Source organism: Acanthochromis polyacanthus, chromosome 5 (genome assembly GCF_021347895.1).
Source record: "Acanthochromis polyacanthus isolate Apoly-LR-REF ecotype Palm Island chromosome 5, KAUST_Apoly_ChrSc, whole genome shotgun sequence".
In the NCBI taxonomy this organism is placed as follows: Eukaryota; Metazoa; Chordata; class Actinopteri; family Pomacentridae; genus Acanthochromis; species Acanthochromis polyacanthus.
In genome coordinates, this window is record NC_067117.1 from 36,695,438 (window position 1) to 36,715,938 (window position 20,501).

A 20,501-nucleotide genomic window follows, 5' to 3' on the forward strand; every position below is an offset into this window, starting at 1 on the left:
GCAGATTCCTATAAAAGAAAGAGGGAGGGGAAGTGACAGTGGCAGGCTACACAGGGACAGCAAACGCAAAGAGGGTCTTCACAGAGGAGATGGAGGACGACCTTGCACACCACGTGAAAAAACTGGCTGACCACTTCCATGGCCTCACTGCAAAGAAATCCCGTGATGTAGCCTACGAAATGGCAGAAAAAAACAATATCCCGTCCCAGAGAGCTGGAAAGCTAACTGTTCAGCAGGTAGGGTAGAAGAGATCACAATTCAGCTCAGATAAACAGTTGGTCTTGTAGCTAAACAGATTCTTAATAATGTCCCTATTCGTTTAGGTCGAGATTGGTTCATCAACTTCAAAGCATGCCACCATCTCTCCTACCGTATGCCCGAAGCAACATCTTTGGGGAGGGTGACAGCCTTCAACAAGACCACTACCTTGAATAAGCAGTAGTTATTTAGTTATTGAAGGCTACAGTTACTTTCCAGTTGTATTGTTGCTGTTTTGTCTTGAAAGGCTGGCCTGTAAAATAAATATTCTGAACATTGAACATGAGTTTCAATTTGGTTTGTTGTTTATTTAGTTATATACTAACTCATTAGTTATATGCTGCTCAAGTCGAAAATTGAAAAAGTCAAAAGGTCAATTTACCCTTTGAGGTGGAGCGTGTGTACGTGTGTGTGTGTGGCTGTCAATCTTCCCAGGCTGCCAGAAATCCTGTCCACCTGTGCTGGGTAATTGGAATCAGGTGCTGTGCCCTCGTCAGCCAATCCGGTACGGCCCTGGTTCAGCATAAGAAGCCGGAGTGCCTGAGAATCATTGGCTTGTCACTGTACTCCAGTCTTGCCCATGTGCCTCATTGTGTTAGAAACTTTGTTAGCCATCCGGTCGCTCTGTTATTGTGGAGGCACTAGTCTTTTTCGTTGCTGTTTGTTACACACGCTGTGTTTAGGTTTATTGGGTACATTTAGGATCTTTTTGTTAAGTTGATAGCTCTAGTTTAGAGTCTCTTTTTGTTCTTATTTATATTTATTTTCATGTCGTGACTAGTGTCCTCCGTTTTTCTTTTATTTTGTACCTCATTTTCATTTCTTTATAATAAATATCTTTAAAGCCATAACCATCTGGCTTTTATGTTACTTCCCTTACCCACTACACGAGCCAGGGTTGTAACAGTTATATTTCCATGACCAATCATTATGGATGCGTTCTAATCATTTCCACTGATGTGAGACATCATGAACTCAATGTACATGTGTTGGTTTTACTTCAATTTCATTTCCACTTGCCAACAGGTCAAACAATGTAAAAAGTGGCTCAGTTTACCCCGCTCTCCCCTATGTTTTAATGCTGTACCTTTGTTCATTTTCTTCTCTTAGTTCTTGTTTTGGAAAATCATCCTCTCTATAACAGAATGTGGAGTAAATATTTTTATGTTGCAAGAAATATATATTGTTAAAGATCCAAAGAAAAGACCATGGAAAGTGAATAGGCAAAACATTGCTAAATAGATTTATCAAGGCTTCCATTGATCAAGAGGGCAAGGCATGCACTGAACTTCAAGGTACAAGCTTGACTATTGTTATGTTAAACGGTCTCAAAGACTGGTATGGAAGGAGACAGGAAGGACAAGGTGTGAAAACACTTGGGCCATTTCCAGGTGGAGTCACATGTTGCAGACTTAGCGGCTCACTTTGATTTACTGTAGAAATTGGGGGAGGGGGTACGAAGAGCATGGTGCTCCTATGTCTCACAATTGGACAAGAAGGTTTTACATGCATGTTGATAGGAAACCAAATCTATGTACTTAGTAATGCATGTCAGTGCAAATAGATGAAAGTTTACCAGAAACTGTAACATAAATGTTTACTTTGCAAGTACAAAGTGAGTTTTAGTAAACCTTTTTTATGACAAACATACCTCTCAGATAATAACTCTCTGTGAATACTTGACAGCGCAGGCGTAGGCAGCCTCAGTTTTCTTTTGGCCTTTCTTTTGAACGGAGTTGATGTGGAAGCCCCAGACTCTGCCTCATAGCTAATATGACATAAAAAGCAACACCGTGATTGATTACAGATAATACACAAAGAATGAATGTAGTAGGCATTTTTAGTGCATAAAACATATTTTATATTATTTAGACGTACAGAATTGGAAGTGGAATATTTCCAAGCTCGAAAAAAATGCCTGTCGCACAAATTACGAGTATTACAGGGATTTTTAAACCACAGTGGCTACTTTATAAAGCCCATAAAGTTGATAAGCTACAAATTATTACTGTATATCAACGTATTCAGTAATCGAGAAAAGTCTACAGCATGCCAATTATCAAAATTGCAAAAGAGGTTCTTTCTCACTGAAATGTGAGAATGTAAGTTTGGTAAACAGTGAAAATATTGACATTTAGGACTAGCGTGAACAATGTCAGCGTATCTATAGCCAAGTAATGAGCTGAGTACACAATAAAGAACTGAACTTAGCTAACATTATAGTTAGCTAGATACGCTGACATTGTTCATGCTAGTCCTAAATGTCAATATTTTCACTGTTTATCAAACTTACATTCCCATATTTCACTGATAATTTGTACATCTTACCTGTTCAAAAGAAATGTTGCCAAAGCAGCGTCCGTTTTGATCCCCTTCAACATGCGAAAGTCACGCCACCGTTGAAAGGAATCAACAAGATAAATCCGATGGCGATCACGAAGACGTTTGTCGAGAAGTAGATGTAGAACTGCTTGTCCTGACAAGCCGTGGGATTGGTAACTTTTCTGGAAGTTGCTGATCCATGATGCTCTCTCCTCCACAAGCAAAACAAATGTGCGCGCGGTAGTGCATAGCTCGCGCACCTCTGCATGGGCATGCTTGCTGTGCGCGTAACCGTTGATTGACAGCATGACAAAGCAGAAGCTCAAACTTGATTGGCTAGCTGCCGATCGGCGCTTTTTGGAATAACATGGGGGTCTATGAGAGGAAGGCGGAGTTCATGAATAAATTTGCATATCGCGTCATACTAACATTATATTATAGTATCGAACTAGACTAACACATTTAAGCTTTGTTAAACAATGATACATAAATTGAAAACAAACAGAAACTCCGGACACGAGCTTTAAATATAGTTGGCAATGGGAGGAATTTAGATCTACAATACAATTTAAACTACAACCACTGTCATATTAAATGAAGATTATTCAGTTACAGGAATATGCCTATAATCAATATTTATCATGACCAGACTTCTCTGTGCTCCATGCTAACATGATGAAAACTAGGATAAGCTTCTTAAGTGGGACACTCACTGCCTTTCAAACACATTTGATTGTATAATTTTACAATGATGAGGTAATAATAGTCCTGAATTGCACATGAGGTGTGTGCAATGGTGGCCCAAGGTTTAAGGTAAGTGCTGGCTATAAACTGCAACACAAAGTAGATCTAAAATTTTACTACATTATGAACAGCATCTCATGATTTTTCTCGTATTATTTGCATGCAGTGAAGATCATGTGTCAGTAATAGGCACATTTATTTTTTTTTTTAAAAATGCACCGAATACAGTATAACCAATAAGGAAGCCCTCAAATCTCTATTACAGGTAAATTTGGAGTCTTTAAGGCCATAGTGGTGGGCACTCCAACACCTGCAGTAACATGGAGCAGAGCCAATGCAGAAATACAATTTCACCCTGATGTGTGTCTGCAAAAGTACGACGAAGCATCTCATGAACACACCCTTGAGGTAAGCTGTACAGAAGCACTCACAAGGTACAAATGATGGCAATCTTCAATGAATCCTGCATCTTAATATGCATTGAAAGAGAATAAAATGATATTGAGTCTCTTTGCATTTCATTAGTTCCCTAAAGTTGCTCCGGAGGATGCTGATACCTACAAGTGTTTTGCAACCAATGAATATGGACGGGCTGTTTGCACTGTTGTCTTGAATGTTATTTCGGGTAGGATTATTAGTAATCTCTGAATCACTACTATGTCTCAAATGTTTTGCATGTAAGTTGTATTACATATCCTCATGACGGATTGGGATATTGAATTGTGACAAACAGGTGCAAAAATAATAAGGTTATCTTTAATTGCTCATTCACAGTTGGATTCTCTAAGAGTAAGGAACTTCAAAAAGTCCAAGGAGAAGGTGAGGTTCCAAATCTATTTTGACTTTAATAATTGTAAGTGTACTAATCGCTAAAGCAAACTGTTGTTTCCCTTGTTAGACACAAATATCGAAGGCAGAAGCATGGAATAAATGTAATTAGTCCTTAGATGCATGAATGATTAGACCATACACTCTTCTATAAGTGAGTTAAAAATAACCTGTATAAGAACCATGTTTGTCATTTTGGTTTGTTGTTGCTGCACTCCACATATAATAATAACAATAGAAAACACATTTAGAGAATTAGCAATCAGCTGTGCACAAAGATGAATGCAAGTTGATGGTTTTCATCAAAAAATAGCAATACTTGGAGTGACAAAGCAGCTTAGTTTTTCTGCTACATCCCTTGCCCATAAATTTTCATTGCAATTTGACATTTTATTCATTAATTGAAATTATTAGGAAAAATCTGCCTGCCATGGTGCATCTGTCACATCAGTGCAGTGTCACCATGCACTGACACTTGACTAATCAACAGCTCGTTTTTGAAGTGAACCAACCATATGGACATCAGCTCTCAGAATGCAGCTGTTGTTGTGGTTGTCAATCTATGATGAGGTTGAGTATGTTCCCAGCTTTCTCTGGTCTAAACATTGTTAAGAAGACACTGCTGCTATCATTAGGAGTTAGTTTGTGCCTCTTCAATCTAAGTTCTTTGTGTAAACCGTCAATAAAGTGTAAATGAAAGCAGTTCTTTTGAAAATATTACTGTTTGAAATACCATCTGACACATATTCAGTGACAGACCAGTGTTTTTCATTATGGTTCCCTAGATGCAGCAGACTTAAGAAAAAAGCTAAAAAAACGGTAAGTAAAAAATTGCAAACTTAATTGTTTGTTAAAATATAGTGTATTCTTTATGGCAGTGATTCCTACAAGAACAATTATTTTAGCAAAAACTCACTGATGAGTGGAGCTTCTTGCAATTTCTCACTTTGCAGTAATCTGGATGGAACACGTGAGGAAAAGCCAATGGAACCAGAGGAGAAGGTTTGGGAAATTCTACTTAGTGCAGAAAAGAAAGACTACGAGAAGATCTGTTCTGAATACGGCATCACAGACTTCCGTGGCATGCTGAAGAGACTTAATGAAATGAAAAAAGAGCGAGAAGAAGAGATTGCAGAGGTACTCAACCTAAAGATTCATTCACTCTGGATCTTCTCCAACAAACACCTTAAACATTTCTTTATGCTTTTTCAGTTTTGAAGCTTGAACATTATTATAATTGTATATCTTTACCTGTTCATTTCTGCCACAGTTTGTCTCACACATCAGCACACTAAAACATATTGAGGTCAGTGATGATGATTGTGCAACAATTGAGTTGGATATGGACCTCAAGGATCCTAGCAGCAAACTTTTCCTGTACAAGGTGAGGCATGAACTATATATGTTACCATCGCAGTTTGTTTTGTTTTGTGTTTTTATACACTGTCCCCCCTCAAAAAAAGAAAAATTGTTGGACCTAACTAAGCCAGGGGTCGGCAACCCGCGGCTCCAGAGCCGCATGCGGCTCTTTCAGCCCTCTGTTGTGGCTCCCTGTAACTTTGGAAAATAAATTGTTCTGTCTTTCAGGTGCGTTTAAATTTTATTGTGAAATTACCGCTCTTATTTTGACGTGTCACTCCACCGGATGTGCTGCTGGGTTTTCCGCTGGAACACGAGAGCGCAAAGTTGATGCAGAGAGACAACACGGAGCTTCCGATTCCCACACGTTTCATGCCTTTTTTTTGTTTTACTCCTGGAGAAGCAACGCCTGTAGTTTCACATCGTTTTGTACTCAAGAATGGCAAGCCTGTATATTAAAGCTCCACTCCAAGATGTCACGTCCAGCATCCAGGCAGCAGGTCAGAGAGTCAGAGGAGTGTCATCTTGGAAAACAGGGCAGCGACTTACCGGAGAAAAGTTATTTGCGTAAGATGAATAGATAAACAGATAAATAGATTTTACAAGTTAAATAGGCATTCGCAAAATATTGATTTCCAGCTAACGTTACGTAACATATGAGGTCCAAGAGCAAAAATGACATTAACCAAGTGAGATAAATATTAGTGGAAGGACACAATTTTAAAAAATGAATCTATCTAATTCGAGGCTTTGTAATTGATTAATCACGACTGATTAACAAGGGCATAGAGGTAAAAAAAAAAAGCGATATATGCAGTGTTATCTTCAAACGCCAAAAGCATTTTGCGGCTCCCAGTGTTTTTTTTTCTGTGGGGAACGGGTCAAAATGGCTCTTTGAGTGTTAAAAGTTGCCGACCCCTGAACTAAGCAAATAGGAAAGAGCCTTCCATTGGATCATTACTGCCAACAACTTATTTAACTCTAGCTGACGCAGTGAGTAGCTTCTCGTTTCTTAAACAACCATGTCAGACGACATATCCTGTGTGGTCATGGAAAGGATGTTAATCTGTTAAAGAGATAAAGAGATGAAACTACTAAAATTGGGTTAACAACCATGCAACGCATTATTAAAATTTGAAGGATAGTGGTGAACCATCATCTTTGAGGAACAAATGTGGTGGGAACAAACTCTTAGATGATCATAGGAAATCAACAGATGTATTCATGGCTATGTTTAATCGTGAAAGTAAGAGCATTTCCACACACACAATGTGAAGGGAACTCAAGGGATTGGGATTAAACAGCTGTAGCTCTAAGAACACCATTGATCTCTGAGGCTAATCAGAAAAAAAAAAAGTCTTAAATCACTCTGTAGCATAAAGATTGGGCTTTGGAGCGATGAAAGAAGGTCATGTGATCGGATGAGTCCAGATTTGCCCTCTTCAAAGTGATGGGAGCATCAGGGTAAGAAGAGAAGTAGATGAAGTGATGCACTCATGATGTCTAATGCCTACAAGCCTGTGGGGGTTAGGGTTATGATCTGGGGTTGGTCAGGTTCAGCAGTGTTATGTTCCCAAAGAATGAGGTCAGCTGACTACCTGAAGATACTGAATGACCAGGTCTTTCCATCAGTGGAGTTTTTCTTCTCTGATGGCATGGGCATGTTCCAAGATGGTGATGCCAGGATTCATGGGGCTCACAATGTGAATGAGTGGGTCTGGAAAGATGAGACATGATTTTCACACCTGGACTGGCCTCGACAGAATCCAGACCTCAGCCCCATTGAGAATCTTTAGGATATTATTGAGAGGACTTTGCACAGCGGTCTGACTCTCCCATCTTCAATATAAGATCTTGGGAGAAAATTAGTGTAACCCTGGAAGGAAATAAATGCTATGACATTGCAAAAGCTGATCAAAATGATATCACGGTGAATGTGTGTCATTCTCAAAGCTAAAGGCGGCCCAGTGGAATACTAGAGTGTGCGACGTTTTTTTGGGACAGTAATGTGTTATCAAGATGCTACATTTCTCTAAATTCTACAGGACGGCGTCATGGTTCCCTTCACCAAGGAAGACAGTGAAGGAATGAAGCATAATTTAAAGCAAGTTGGCAAAAAATACATATTCACAATTAAAAAACTGGGGGCAGAAGATGCTGGACTCTACTCTGTGGATGTTGAGGGTGTCAATGTATTCTCCACAGATTTCAAAGGTATGTCTCCAGTCCTGTATTACAATTAGATTATATTTAAGTGTATACTGCTACTTTCCAGGGTATATTTCTGAATATTTACACTACCGTTCAAAAGTTTGGGGTCACATTGGCAATCTCAGTTTTTCCATGAAACATCACACTTTTATTCATGTGCTAACATAATTGCACATGGGTTTTCAAATCATCAATTATCCTTTCAATGCAATTAACTAACTGAATGTAGCATTAGAACACAGGAGTGATGGTTGCTGGAAATGTTCCTCTGTACCCCTGTGTAGATATTCCATTAAAAAAATCACGCGTTTCCAGCTAGAATAGTCATTTACTACATTAACAGTGTATAGACTGTATTTACGATTAATGTTATCTTTATAGAAAAAAAACTGCTTTTCTTTTAAAAATAAGGACATTTCTAAGTGACCCCAAACTTTTGAATGGTAGTGTACATGATATAGCTCAGCATTAAAGTTATTAAGAGTGATTAGAACTGTGATTAAATACACACAATAAGAGAGACCAGCTATATGTGACCCTGAGCAAAATAAGTAATGTATGAAAAGGATTAGATAAATGAAGTAAGTTTGAATAGTTTGTCTCTTTTTCTTTTTGAAACTTTGCAGTTCCTGAAGTTGATTTTGCAGTCAAAATACAAGAGGTCAAGGCAGAAGAACGAGAGGATGCCCTCTTTCAATGTGTGCTAACTGCACCAATGAATGAGATCAAATGGTTTGGCAAAAGTGCTCCTCTGTCTAATAGTGAGAAACATGAAATCATTGTATCTGAGGATAAGCTTATCCATAAGTTGATTGTGCGGGACTGTCTGCCGTTGGATGCTGGGATCTACGCTGCTGTGGCAGGAATCAAATCTTGCAATGCCTGGCTCGTAGTTGAAGGTAAGAATCTATGAGGGAGGGCTCTTCTTATACAGTACAAATCATCCAAAAATAAATATGGGACATCTTGCAGATCCTTTACCCTGACACAGAATAATTATAACCGTATTTTCACGACCATAAGGCGCACATAAAAGTCTTAGATTTTCTTCAAATTGTGCAGCGCGCCCTATGGTGCAGTGCGTCCTGTGTGTGTTGTTGTAAGGCGGACGTAGACCAGGTGGTTTTTTCTACGCATCACCGTCGCTGTTGATCTGTGACTCTATGCGTGCCCATCTCACAGCCGATGTGAAAAAACAAGTGAAGCAAATGAACTCTGAGCTTGCTGTCATTCCGGGACTCGGGAGGCCTGACAAGGGAACTCCAACCGCTGGACATCGGTGTGAACCGGCCGTTCAAAGTAAGGCTGCGAGCGGCGTGGGAGCGCCGGGCGAGTTACGCCACAGTTTGCGAATGGATTGTAAATGCTTGGGCTCACGTGTCTGCTGGCACTGTTGTTCGAGCTTTCGCAAAAGCCGGCATCATTTCCGAGGCGCCGCACGGCACGGAAAGTGACTCTGACAGTGAAGAAAGTGAACCTGGCATGTTTGATGGAGGTTTAGCGCAGCTGTTCAATTCAGAAACAGAGGATGAGGACTTCCATGGGTTTGATTGATGACGATTACCGGTAAAAAAAAAAAAATGTGAATACCAAACTCAGTTTTGCTCCCGCTCTATTTTTAAATACGCACACTTGTGTGCTTGTTTTATCTGTGTGTTTTACCATGCCCGCGCCTATTGATGATTAAAAAAACGTTAGTACTTTGTAATCAATACTTAAATAAAGCACAACCAAACTCAGTTTTGCTCCCGCTCTATTTTTAAATACGCACACTTGTATGCTTGTGTGTGTTGTTGTTGTTGTAAGGCCGACGTAGTAGAGGACACCATGAGAACGTTAAAGGGGGAAGTGTGGGCGTGGATTGTATATAAAACCCTCGCCATATAATCAGGTGCGCCTTATGTGTGTTTTAAATACAGTAATGGCACACATAACTGAGACTGCGCCTTTTGGTACAGTGCGCCTTTTGGTCGTGAAAATACGGTAAATTCTGACTTTAACACTCTGCCAAACACTACAAAGACATGCATATTATCTTTTGTAGCTGACAAAAATCCTGCCAGTAAGGGCAAGAAGGTGGCTCGTAAAACCACCATGGCTGGAGGTGGCAATGATGAGGATCTTCTGAAAATAGCTAAGGAGCAGCAAGAAAGATATCAGAAAGAAATGGAAGAAAAACTGGAAATTGCTAAGAAAGCCCAAGAGGAGAGAGAAGCTGCTGAGGCAGTTGCCCGAGCTGAAGCAGAAGCAGCCAAAAAGACTGAAACGGAGGCCAAAGCTGCAGCTAAGGCAGCAGCTAAGGAAGCTGCAAAGGCAAAGAGAGCAGCAGCTGCCAAAGCTGCAGCTGCAGCAAAGAGAGCTAAGCAAAATGAAGCTGGTAGGGCTGGCTCTGCTGCAGATGGTGCTGGTGGTGCAGTGGGGTCAGTGGGTGTTGGTGGTGCTGGTGGGGCTGAAGGAGTTGGCACAGGTGGAGTGGCTGGCGGTGGTGCAGGCGGAGGAGCAGATGGGAGTGGAGCAGGGGCTGGGGGTGCTGACGGAGAAGGTTTAGGAGAAGATTTTGATGGGGAAGATTTTGAGGGAGAAGATTTTGATTCATTTGAAGATTCTGATGAAGATGTTGAGGGAGAAGGAGGAGAGGGGGGAAAGGAGGAAAAAGAAGAGGAAAAGGAGAAAAAGGAGGAGATGGAGATGATGGAGGAGAAGGAGAAGAAGGCGGAGAAGGAGAAGAAGGAGGAGAAGGAGGAAAACGCAAAAAACGTGTGAGAGATGGTCTACTCATGTCGGATACGGTAATAGGTGAGAATTCAATTTATTCTGTAATATGCATGTTGTTGATATTAATGACAGATCGCTCTTATTCTTAATTTTAATTGAGGTGTGGTGCAATATTTTTAAAAAAGAAACATTTGTTGTGTCTTAACTTTTTAAAGACAGAATTTTAAGTTAAATGATTAACTGTCATTAACAACAGTAGTAGAAGAGCATAAATGTATTTTGTCATTGTTTTTCTGTATTTTGACAATTGTCCTCTCTTTATTTCTTTAGTCTACACTTTATAATACTTTTGATGGTGGTGTCACTGTCTATTAAGTCTATTAATTTTTTTCTAATAATTATGTCCATTAATTTTTAATTAATAGCTCTGGTCAACAGAACAGTTATACTTTTATGAAGGACAATGAAAAATAAGACTTTTAAAAAATCGATCTGTTTAATGAGAGTAGAGTCACTATAAGGTTCTGTGTAGATTCAGAATAATGACAATGTCTATTCTGTATAAAACTGCTGTTTATCATTACTATTAGGGGATAATAATGATGAGGAAACCACAAATCGACAAGGTGCAAAATCTGGGAAAAAAGGAAAACGTCTAAAAAAGAAAAATGTGGCGTTTGAAGAAGCTGTTGTTGGTAAGAGATGTCAAAGGTCGCATGCTGCAGACAGCTTACTGACTAGAAAGTCATTGGCAATGAAATGACTTTGACATCATGACTGTAGAGAATTCTAAAGACTTCCTAACATTTTCATTATACAATGTAATTGTTAATGAAGTTGCATTAACAATTGTTGTATATAGGCCGACCATCAACCATACAAGCCACTGACTCTCTGTAAAGCTCTTTACTGCTCTGCACTGCCGACAGGATGATTAGCTTAAAGCTCCAAGGGGTGTGTATGAACAAATCCCAAGAAGATTTGTCAAACAAGAATGACAGAATTAGTTTTATCCAGAATAAGTAAGATTAATCAGTTACGTTTATTATTTCTAAAAAAAATCCTTGAAGGTCTAGAGGTGACAAAGTACACAGAACATTATAGTATTTATATGTTATGTTTTAACAGATTAGATGGTTTTCAGTCCAGAAACAGTTAAAAACCCTGGGCTTTAAGTGTTAATTTATTAACTATCTGCTAAATTTGCTGCATAGCCAATAAATAATTTAGTGAGTTTTGATTAATAAATCACTCTTATAAATGTCTGCATTTTGTTATATGTTTGTTTTTGTGCAGTAAGATGCCGAAACGCTATGCCAAATTCTGCATTTTTTTCATTTAATCTTTTATAAAAATACAGATGTGTGTCTATATTGTATTCTGTATATAATGTGTGTGTTTTCATGTTTGTCCTTGTGCTGTTATACATGAGCATATGTTGGTCATGTGGGGGCTAATGCAGCAAAGCTACATAGGCACCCACTGTGTTTGTACCTTTTCTTAAACGTCATCCTTCGTCGTCTTCTGCTGCTGACATCTACTGCAGCTCAGAGAACCAGAAGGTAAGACGTTTAGTGATTAGTAAGTAGACTAGTTAAGAAGTAACACGTCACAATCTGACTGAGGACAGTCCCCTAATTGTTTCACCAAGTTTCACCAGGCATGGAGCACTATAGCGCCACCGAAACTGGAAGTGTGTTCATGGCTATACACTACTGTTCAAAGGTTTGGGGTCACAGAGGCAATTTTATGTTTTACATGAAATATCACACTTTTATTCATGTGCTAATATAATTGCACAAGGGTTTTCTAATCATTAATTAGCTTTTCAACATGATTAGCTAACATAATTTACCATATACGGTGGCCGACAAGGGCATACGCGCCGCAAACAAAAAACGCGACATAAACGGCCAAAACGTAATACAAACGATCAAAACGCTGCAAACACAGGAATGATGCAAACCCAAAAACACATAAATGCAACAGAGAAATGCTGCAACAAAAAAACGATGCATTCACAGAAACACTGCAAAAGCAAAAACACACAAACCGACAAAACAAATGCAAAAGGGAAATGCTGCATACAAACCCCAAAACAACTGCAAGAGAGAGACGCTGCAAATTCACGGAAGGTCACCAGGCCACTAGGGGGAGCTGACCATACGGAAGGGACTGATCTTTTATACCGACGGGAAATACCCAGGAGGAAGTTGCAAAGAAGACAGCGGGATAAGAAAGTTTGTAAACACTTGGAGAGGAGAATAAAAAGGTATGTTTTCCTTTACGTCTTTTTTCAACACTCGGCCCTAGTCTCTTACAGTATTATCCAACAGCAGCAAATTTACGTAGCAAATATTAGCGTGCGTTCAATGGGATTCAGATCTGGGCTCATAGAAGGCCACTTTAGAATAGTCCAACGCTTTTCTCTCAGCCATTCTTGGGTGTTTTTGGCTGTGTGTTTTGGATCGTTGTCCTGTTGGAAGACCCATGACCTGCGACTGAGACCAAGCTTTCTGACACTAGGCAGCACATTTCTCTCCAGAATGCCTTGATAGTCTTCAGATTTCATCGTACCTTGCACACTTTCAAGACACCCTGTGCCAGATGCAGCAAAGCAGCCCCAAAACATTACTGAGCCTCCTCCATGTTTCACCGTCGGGACAGTGTTCTTTTCTTCGTATGCTTGGTTTTTGAGTCTATGAACATAGAGTTGATGTGCCTTACCAAAAAGCTCCAGTTTGGTCTTATCTGTGCAAAGGACATTCTCCCAGAAGCTTTGTGGCTTGTCAACATGCATTTTTGCAAATTCCAGTCTCGCTTTTTTATGAGTTTTTTTCAGCAGTGGTGTCCTCCTTGGTCGTCTCCCATGAAGTCCACTTTGGCTCAAACAACGACGAATGGTGCGATCTGACACTGATGTACCTTGGCCTTGGAGTTCACCTTTAATTTCTTTGGAGGTTGCTCTGGGCTCTTTGGATACAATTCGAATGATCCGTCTCTTCAATTTGTCATCAATTTTCCTCTTGTGGCCACGTCCAGGGAGGTTGGCTACTGTCCCGTGGGTCTTGAACTTCTGAATAATATGAGCCACTGTTGTCACAGGAACTTCAAGCTGTTTAGAGATGGTCTTATAGCCTTTACCTTTAAGATGTTTGTCTATCATTTTTTTTCAGATGTCCTGGGACAATTCTCTCCTTCGCTTTCTGTTGTCCATGTTCAGTGTGGTACACACCTTTTCACCAAACAGCAGGGTGACTACTTGTCTCCCTTTAAATAGGCAGACTGACTGATTATGAGTTTGGAAACACCTGTGATGTCAATTAAATGACACACCTGAGTTAATCATGTCACTCTGGTCCAATAGTTTTCAATCTTTTATAGAGGTACCATCATTTTTGTCCAGGCCTGTTTCATTAGTTTGTTTTTTTAAATAATTATGTTAATCAACAATTCAAAAGTAATGGCTGTTTTTGATTATTTAATTTTCAATAAATTTTTATTTATTGTTACTTTTGTGAGTTTCAAGTGATTTCAGTGAGAATTGTGGGTTTTTCCTTCTTTAACTGAGGGGTACCAACAATTTTGTCCACGTGTGTATATATATGTATCTATGTATGTATTTATATGTATATATTTGTATTTATATGTATATATATATACATATATATGTGTGTGTGTGTATATATATATATATATTGATAAAGATATATTTATATTATATATATATGTTTGTATTTATATGGATATGTATATATATATACATACATATATATATTATATATAAAATATATGTGTATATATATATAAATATATATTGATATATATTTATAGATTTATATAGATATATTGATATAGATATATATGATGTTTATGTTACTATGTATGTATGTATATCTATCTATCTATACGTCTTCTATTTACTTTTAGTAACTGCTCTAGGAATTCACCTTTCGCAGAACCCCTCCCCCCTTAGTTACTGTTGCTAGGTCCGTCAAGCTTCTTGGAGCTGATGAAGTTTTATAGCGGAGAAAGACATCCCAGCGCACGTCAGTGACACTTTCTGGAGCAATTCCTGTGCAATATCTCCCAGATAAAGGCAAAAGGAGTTATAATATGCAGTTGGGGAGGATATATTGAAAATTAAGTAAATAAAGAAGGTGATGCTATGACTATCGTGGTGAAGGCACACCGGTCCATGGCAAAATCAGAGAAACCCCATGACCTCTTCACGCAATAGGATTAGGGCCACTGAGAAAAAAAAAAGGAGTCAATTTTTTTAAATTAATATTTCTCTAAAGAAAAAAAAGTCAAAATTCTGACTTTTTTTCTCAGAATTCTGACTTTTTTCTCAGAATTCAGAGTTTAAAATCAGAATTCTGACTTTAAACTCAGAATTTTAACTTTAAACTCAGAATTTTGAGAAAAGTCAGAATTCTGAGAAAAAAACAGAATTCTGACTTTAATCTCAGAATTCTGACTTTTTTCTCAGAATTATCAGGAGAAAGTCCGAATTCTGACTTTTTTCTCAGAATTCTAACTGACTTTAATCCCAGAATTCTGACTTTTTTCTCAGAATTATGAGGAGAAAGTCAGAATTCTTAGCCTAGCCGCGCTAGACAACCCACGGCAACGAATTTAATTCTCTGCCAGGGTGGGTCTCGTTACCCTCCGTAAGGCTCGAGGCTGGATTCTCCTAAAACTGGCCGGACGAATCACCATGAAGTGTAGAGTCAGAAGGCGGGCGTAACGAAGTGACGACAGAGGCGTGACGATTCTGACAGAAACAACCAGCGCACAATAAACAGTTATCTTTCGACTCGGCTTTGGCCACAGTCCTTAAAGATTTGAAGCTAAAATTCAACTTGAAAGATAAACAAAGGACAGCAGTTAAGTGTTTCATTGAGAAGAAAGACGTATTTGGACTTATGCCGACGGGATATGGCAAATCCTTAATATACCAGTTGGTGCCGCGGCTCCGCGGCTCCGCTGGTTGGGAAGCTAATGGGACTTAGCCACAATCCGCCGGTGTTCTCGGAACTACGTCAGCCTATTTGTTGCGTTGACTGGTTGTATACCTACCCAATTGCTGCAGAGGGATTTGATAGACAACCTTTTAGGTTACCTTTCAGGTCTTCACCATTCTTGAAAGATCACTGAAAGATCTTCACCATTCTTGAGCCTCTCTGTGGACGGTCATCCGGCTGATGTTCAGCTGCTTGGCTCTGTCAGACTTGTTGTGGCCAGCACGAAGGAGAGCAGATATCTCAACTCTTTTGACTTCCATCTTGATACAACTTCACCGGAGAAAAAAATTGTATTAAGGACACCTGCCTATAAGGTAGAACTTTCAGTTTATTTAATGGAATTTTTCACTCCGACATGTAAACGTCTCTAAAGATCATGAAACCGTGTAACAGAACTTTTGCAAAGCCCGGTATATATATACATACATACATATATATATATATATATATATATATATATATATATGTATATATACACATACACACACACACACACACACACATATATGTTTTTATATATAGATGTAAATGTATATGTGTGTGTATATATATATATATATATATATACACACATATGTGTATGTGTATTTTTATATATGTATATTTGTTCAAATAACAAAAACAAAACTTTCTTTCCATTCTGTACATGTAAGAAGTGTTACGAGTGGCATCATTGGACAGTAACTACACTCTAAAAAGTAATTCTGTGGACCTTTTGTCATAACTTAAATAAATATATTGTTGTGACATAAAAAATCAAGTTCTGTAATCCAGTTAGACTTTTTACTTGTAAATGTTATTTTTTTGAGCTTGGATGACATAGAAATAATGCCTTTTGATTCAATACACTACCATCACCTTGTCAGAGCTTAAAAATTTCAGTTCATCATGAAACAGTTGGATTTTAAGTTCTGCTAATGTAAAAAATTATTTGATGACGTGTAAACGGCCCACAGTCTCTCTTTCCCGCATGCGCGAGCGGCCATGTTTAAGGCCAGAGTGAGCACATGGTGAGCAGCCGAAGCACAGCCGAAGCTCACTGAAGCATTTTGGTGAACGGTGAGTAATTTTATGCTTATTTGCATTCGCTCAGGATTCTGTTGATGATAGCCTACTGTAACTGAATATTGAAATCTGGAAGTCCTTACTTTTAAATGCGTGCAGTGTTGGCAGTCTGTGTGCCGAGGTAAAGTTAGCTAGGTGATGCCTGTACTGACTTCAATGCGGGAGGAATTGGTTAATTTCGGCATGTGACTAATAAACCGGCGCACAAATAGGCTGTGTGTTGGCGAGCTGTATTTATTATTTCGTCTTATCTGAATCACAGTCTAATTCTGGGTTACCAGCCGTCCCTTAAAATACCAAATTGTCCCGCATTTGAAACTAAAATACGCGGTCGGTATTGAATCCATAAGGAGGTGACAGCCTGTGAGAAGCTCACCTGCTTGGGATTCAGTGGTAATATGTTTTTTCCTGTGGATTAAATTAAATGTATCAATGGATAATATCGATACAGTTTTATGAAATGGACAGCTACATTTATATTTACAAATGTATTGATAACACGATGTAACTCGCTCGTCAGGCTGTCGTCTGACCAGGACGACAGGCACACATATTACGCACCTACGGAGAAAGAGCACATTATGACGACCTTCTGGGCTCCCAAAATATGAGAAAAGTTAAACAGGGCTATGATAAAACCGACAGAGAGGGATGGGGTAGCTAAAGGAGTTCATTATGATTCATAAACGAACCAGCAGACACCGCGGTGCGCTCCGTAACGGCACAGCCATGCGTCCTAACGCACACACACCTTCAGGTCTGTGTGGACAGGTCTGACTGTCCATGACTACACAGATAAGTGTTTCCCTTAAGTTTTATGGAAGACAAGAATCAAACACTAGTCATTTAAATTGCTATAAGCCCACTACTGCTTTGTTTATATTGATTTAGGGGAGACCGGGGATGGTTGTAACACTTGATGAGTTCTAATACCACAGTTTTCTCCTGTCAGTATAAAATGGGAGACACATGATTTCATTTACTCCTCCATGATCACACACAGGGGCTGACAAGGCTGTAAACAGTTGTATGTTAAACCCTGATCCTAACACCTTTTAATTTCTTCTTCAAGGATGTGGAGGAGCTCGATGCAGACCCTGCCATGCAGTGATGAAGATTGCCATCATCGGTGATGGGTGTGCAACCATCATTGTTGAGGGAAACAAGATCCTGCAGGGGATTGATGTTTCCAGATCCTGTGCCTTGCTGATGGAGTAATCTTTGTCAGGAGAACACAACCTACAACTTCTGCTGTTTGCACTTTAAATGATTTAGTGCTGCTGTTAAGGATTTAGTGTTATTCATAATTTTAATAAATGGTTCTTATTAATTTGAATATTTCTGTCTGAATTTTTGTTCATTTTGAACACCAGGAGAGAGTTTCTTAGCTACTGAACATAACTTTACTATAGGAGGGACTTAACTTCACTCTTGCAGAGATCAGCTAATTAAGTTCTTGTTACTAAGAAATTTGTTTAATTGTGGCCAGAAAGCTTCTTCACCTTACTTAAAAAATTATGTTGGATCAACTTAAAAAGTTGCATTCATGTTGACCATTATGAAGTTCATGTTACTTAGAAATTTGTTTAATTGTGGCTAAAAAAGCTTCTTCACCTTACTTAAAAATTATGTTGGATCAACTTAAAAACTTGCATTCAAGTTGACAATTATTAAGTTCGTGTTACTCAGAAATGCATTTTTGTTCGGAGTAAAAGGTAATTCAACATACTCAAAACATTGCTTTGACTTAATGTAATTCTGCCAGCTATTGGCTCAACTTAAAAATTCGAGTGGAAACGGTTAACATAAGTTTTTATGTTGACCCAGTGTTTTATATATTAGAGTGTACTCTATATTTACTCAAGGACAAATTTGAAGTACCCTTTCATTTGAGATATACTTATCACAACTGGGAGTGCAAAAATAGAAAGAATTAATGATCACCAAACCTCTTTTTTGCGAGAATATGACCACCAGCTTTCTATTCCTTGGTTTGCTGTTGAGGATCCATACATATGACTCGCAGCCCCAGCAAAATCATCAGTGTGTGATGATCTTAATGTGCAATGGATTGCCACCATTGTGCCATTTTCTGTGCCACAGTCTGTGCGAAGTCGCATTGGGATGATCCCACTTTCAGAAACATATTGCAGATAGTGTTGAGCAACGACTCCAGGATCATTGTTTGTTGCTCCACACACCAACCACAGAACTTTGCGAGAGTATCCATCTATACAGCCACTAATTGCCAAACCATAGGGCTTTAATTTGTCATAACCATCAATGTGCCAGACATGGTTTGGACCAAGGAAGCTGTAAACTCTTTTTACAAATCTTTTTCTTGCACGAAGTTGTACTCCTAAGGGATCAAGCTCTCCCATCAAAGCCATGACATCATCCCTTCTCACTGTTAGACAGTACTTCTGGTGCAGTGTCTGCCACATCATATGGTAACCATAATGCTGGCCTGTTACCTTCAGCTCTTCTTCAATGGCAGCACATATAGTATCAAGAGGGGAGTCATTTTTTTTTGCCTGGACAATGAAAAACGTCTCAATTTAAGCTTTAGACAACGAAGGCTCATTTTAACATTGTGAAATGTTGCCAGGAAATCCAAAATTTCTTCATTGCTGTAGCCATCATGGAAGTACTTTCTGATCAGATCCTCTTCAGTAGGACTGTCCAATGCTGACCCTGACAAACAAGGAAAGAGAAAGAGTAAACATTTTCAGCAAGCACAATCTACAGCAAGGGGTGTTAAAGCACAGTCACAAAAAAATGTCAATATATTAGATCCCTAATCTAAGGCCTGTAAAATATCTCTATTTAAAATGTATGTTACATACATTAGCTCACATTAAATTATTACACTCAAAACTGCTGGTTTATCTGGAAAGAAGCCATGTTTGGGCATGAGTACCTTAAAAAGTGTGGTGTATTGAACAAAAAGAACTTCAAGACTACTTACTGTTGTCTTCATCTTGTGCCAAGAACTGTACATTTTTGCCACATGCATGACAGAACACTTGAACTTTCCCCAGATCTTGGCCACAGAAAGGGCAAAACGTGACAGCCTAGAAAAATAGACAATGATATGTGATGATGAATCTCTCTAATCAGATCAATCAATTGCATCATGATCATCGCTGCAAAAGGAGAGAGGCCACATGATAGGAATAGGTAATTTTTTGTGTTTAGTTTCTGCTGCTCTCCTGTATATGGCTGCCTATATTATTGTTACCTTACTCTCTATCTGTCACCGTTCTCATACTTTTTATTTTATCTTGAGTTTATCTAATGCCCTCTTCACATCACTTCATCACCTTCACATTTTGTCTTAATGTCTTTTCTCTGCTTCCTGGCAATCTGTGTTCCCCCCTGTTCCTCTTCTTCACATTTGCTCCCTTTGCTCTTACCTTGTCATCTTCCTGTGCTCTCTATATGTAATGAACTCGGTCCACGACCTAGGAAGTGTCAATTTACGAGATAAAACTAAACGCTTAACTCATTCACAACAATAGGGTCTGCTGGAGAATTGTTATAGTGACTACCGTTATACCACGACAGATAATGTTACTCGCTGTTGCCGATCAGAATGGCGTCCCTAGCAACGGTCTGCTAGACAGACACACGCTAATATTTGCTACGTAAATTTGCTGCTGTTGGATAATACTGTAAGAGACTAGGGCCGAGTGTTTAAAAAAGACGTAAAGGAAAACATACCTTTTTATTCTCCTCTCCAAGTGTTTGCAAACTTTCTTATCCCGCTGTCTTCTTTGCAACTTCCTCCTGGGTATTTCCTGTCGGTATAAAAGATCAGTCCCTTCCGTATGGTCAGCTCCCCCTAGTGGCCTGGCGACCTTCCGTGAATTTGCAGCGTTTCTCTCTTGCAGTTGTTTTGGGGTTTGTATGCAGCATTTCCCTTTTGCATTTGTTTTGTCGGTTTGTGTGTTTTTGCTTTTGCAGCATTTC

General features: G+C 39.1%; 1 protein-coding gene and 1 long non-coding RNA gene across 3 annotated transcripts in view; one reads left to right on the forward strand and one right to left on the reverse strand.

Moving 5' to 3' along the window:
* The window catches only part of LOC127530233 (immunoglobulin-like and fibronectin type III domain-containing protein 1), a 44,254-nt gene that overhangs the window by 21,047 nt on the left and 2,706 nt on the right, over positions 1 to 20,501 (forward strand). The window contains exons 4-13 of one of the 2 annotated variants that reach the window (XM_022218388.2): positions 3,590 to 3,732; positions 3,850 to 3,949; positions 4,099 to 4,143; positions 4,938 to 4,971; positions 5,106 to 5,289; positions 5,423 to 5,536; positions 7,557 to 7,725; positions 8,349 to 8,621; positions 9,767 to 10,518; positions 11,028 to 11,132. In XM_022218388.2, the coding sequence (XP_022074080.2) occupies positions 3,590 to 3,732; positions 3,850 to 3,949; positions 4,099 to 4,143; positions 4,938 to 4,971; positions 5,106 to 5,289; positions 5,423 to 5,536; positions 7,557 to 7,725; positions 8,349 to 8,621; positions 9,767 to 10,485 (1,781 nt within the window). In that variant the 3' untranslated portion in view covers positions 10,486 to 10,518; positions 11,028 to 11,132. Of the gene's footprint in view, positions 1 to 3,589; positions 3,733 to 3,849; positions 3,950 to 4,098; positions 4,144 to 4,937; positions 4,972 to 5,105; positions 5,290 to 5,422; positions 5,537 to 7,556; positions 7,726 to 8,348; positions 8,622 to 9,766; positions 10,519 to 11,027; positions 11,133 to 20,501 lie in introns of those variants that run through there. The other variant, XM_051948308.1, reaches the window with a different exon arrangement.
* On the reverse strand, positions 18,670 to 20,354 carry LOC127534044 (uncharacterized). The gene is made up of 3 exons (XR_007941973.1): positions 20,253 to 20,354; positions 19,498 to 19,603; positions 18,670 to 19,223 (listed from the first exon to the last, which is right to left on the reverse strand). It is a non-coding gene; the product is annotated as an uncharacterized LOC127534044 (long non-coding RNA).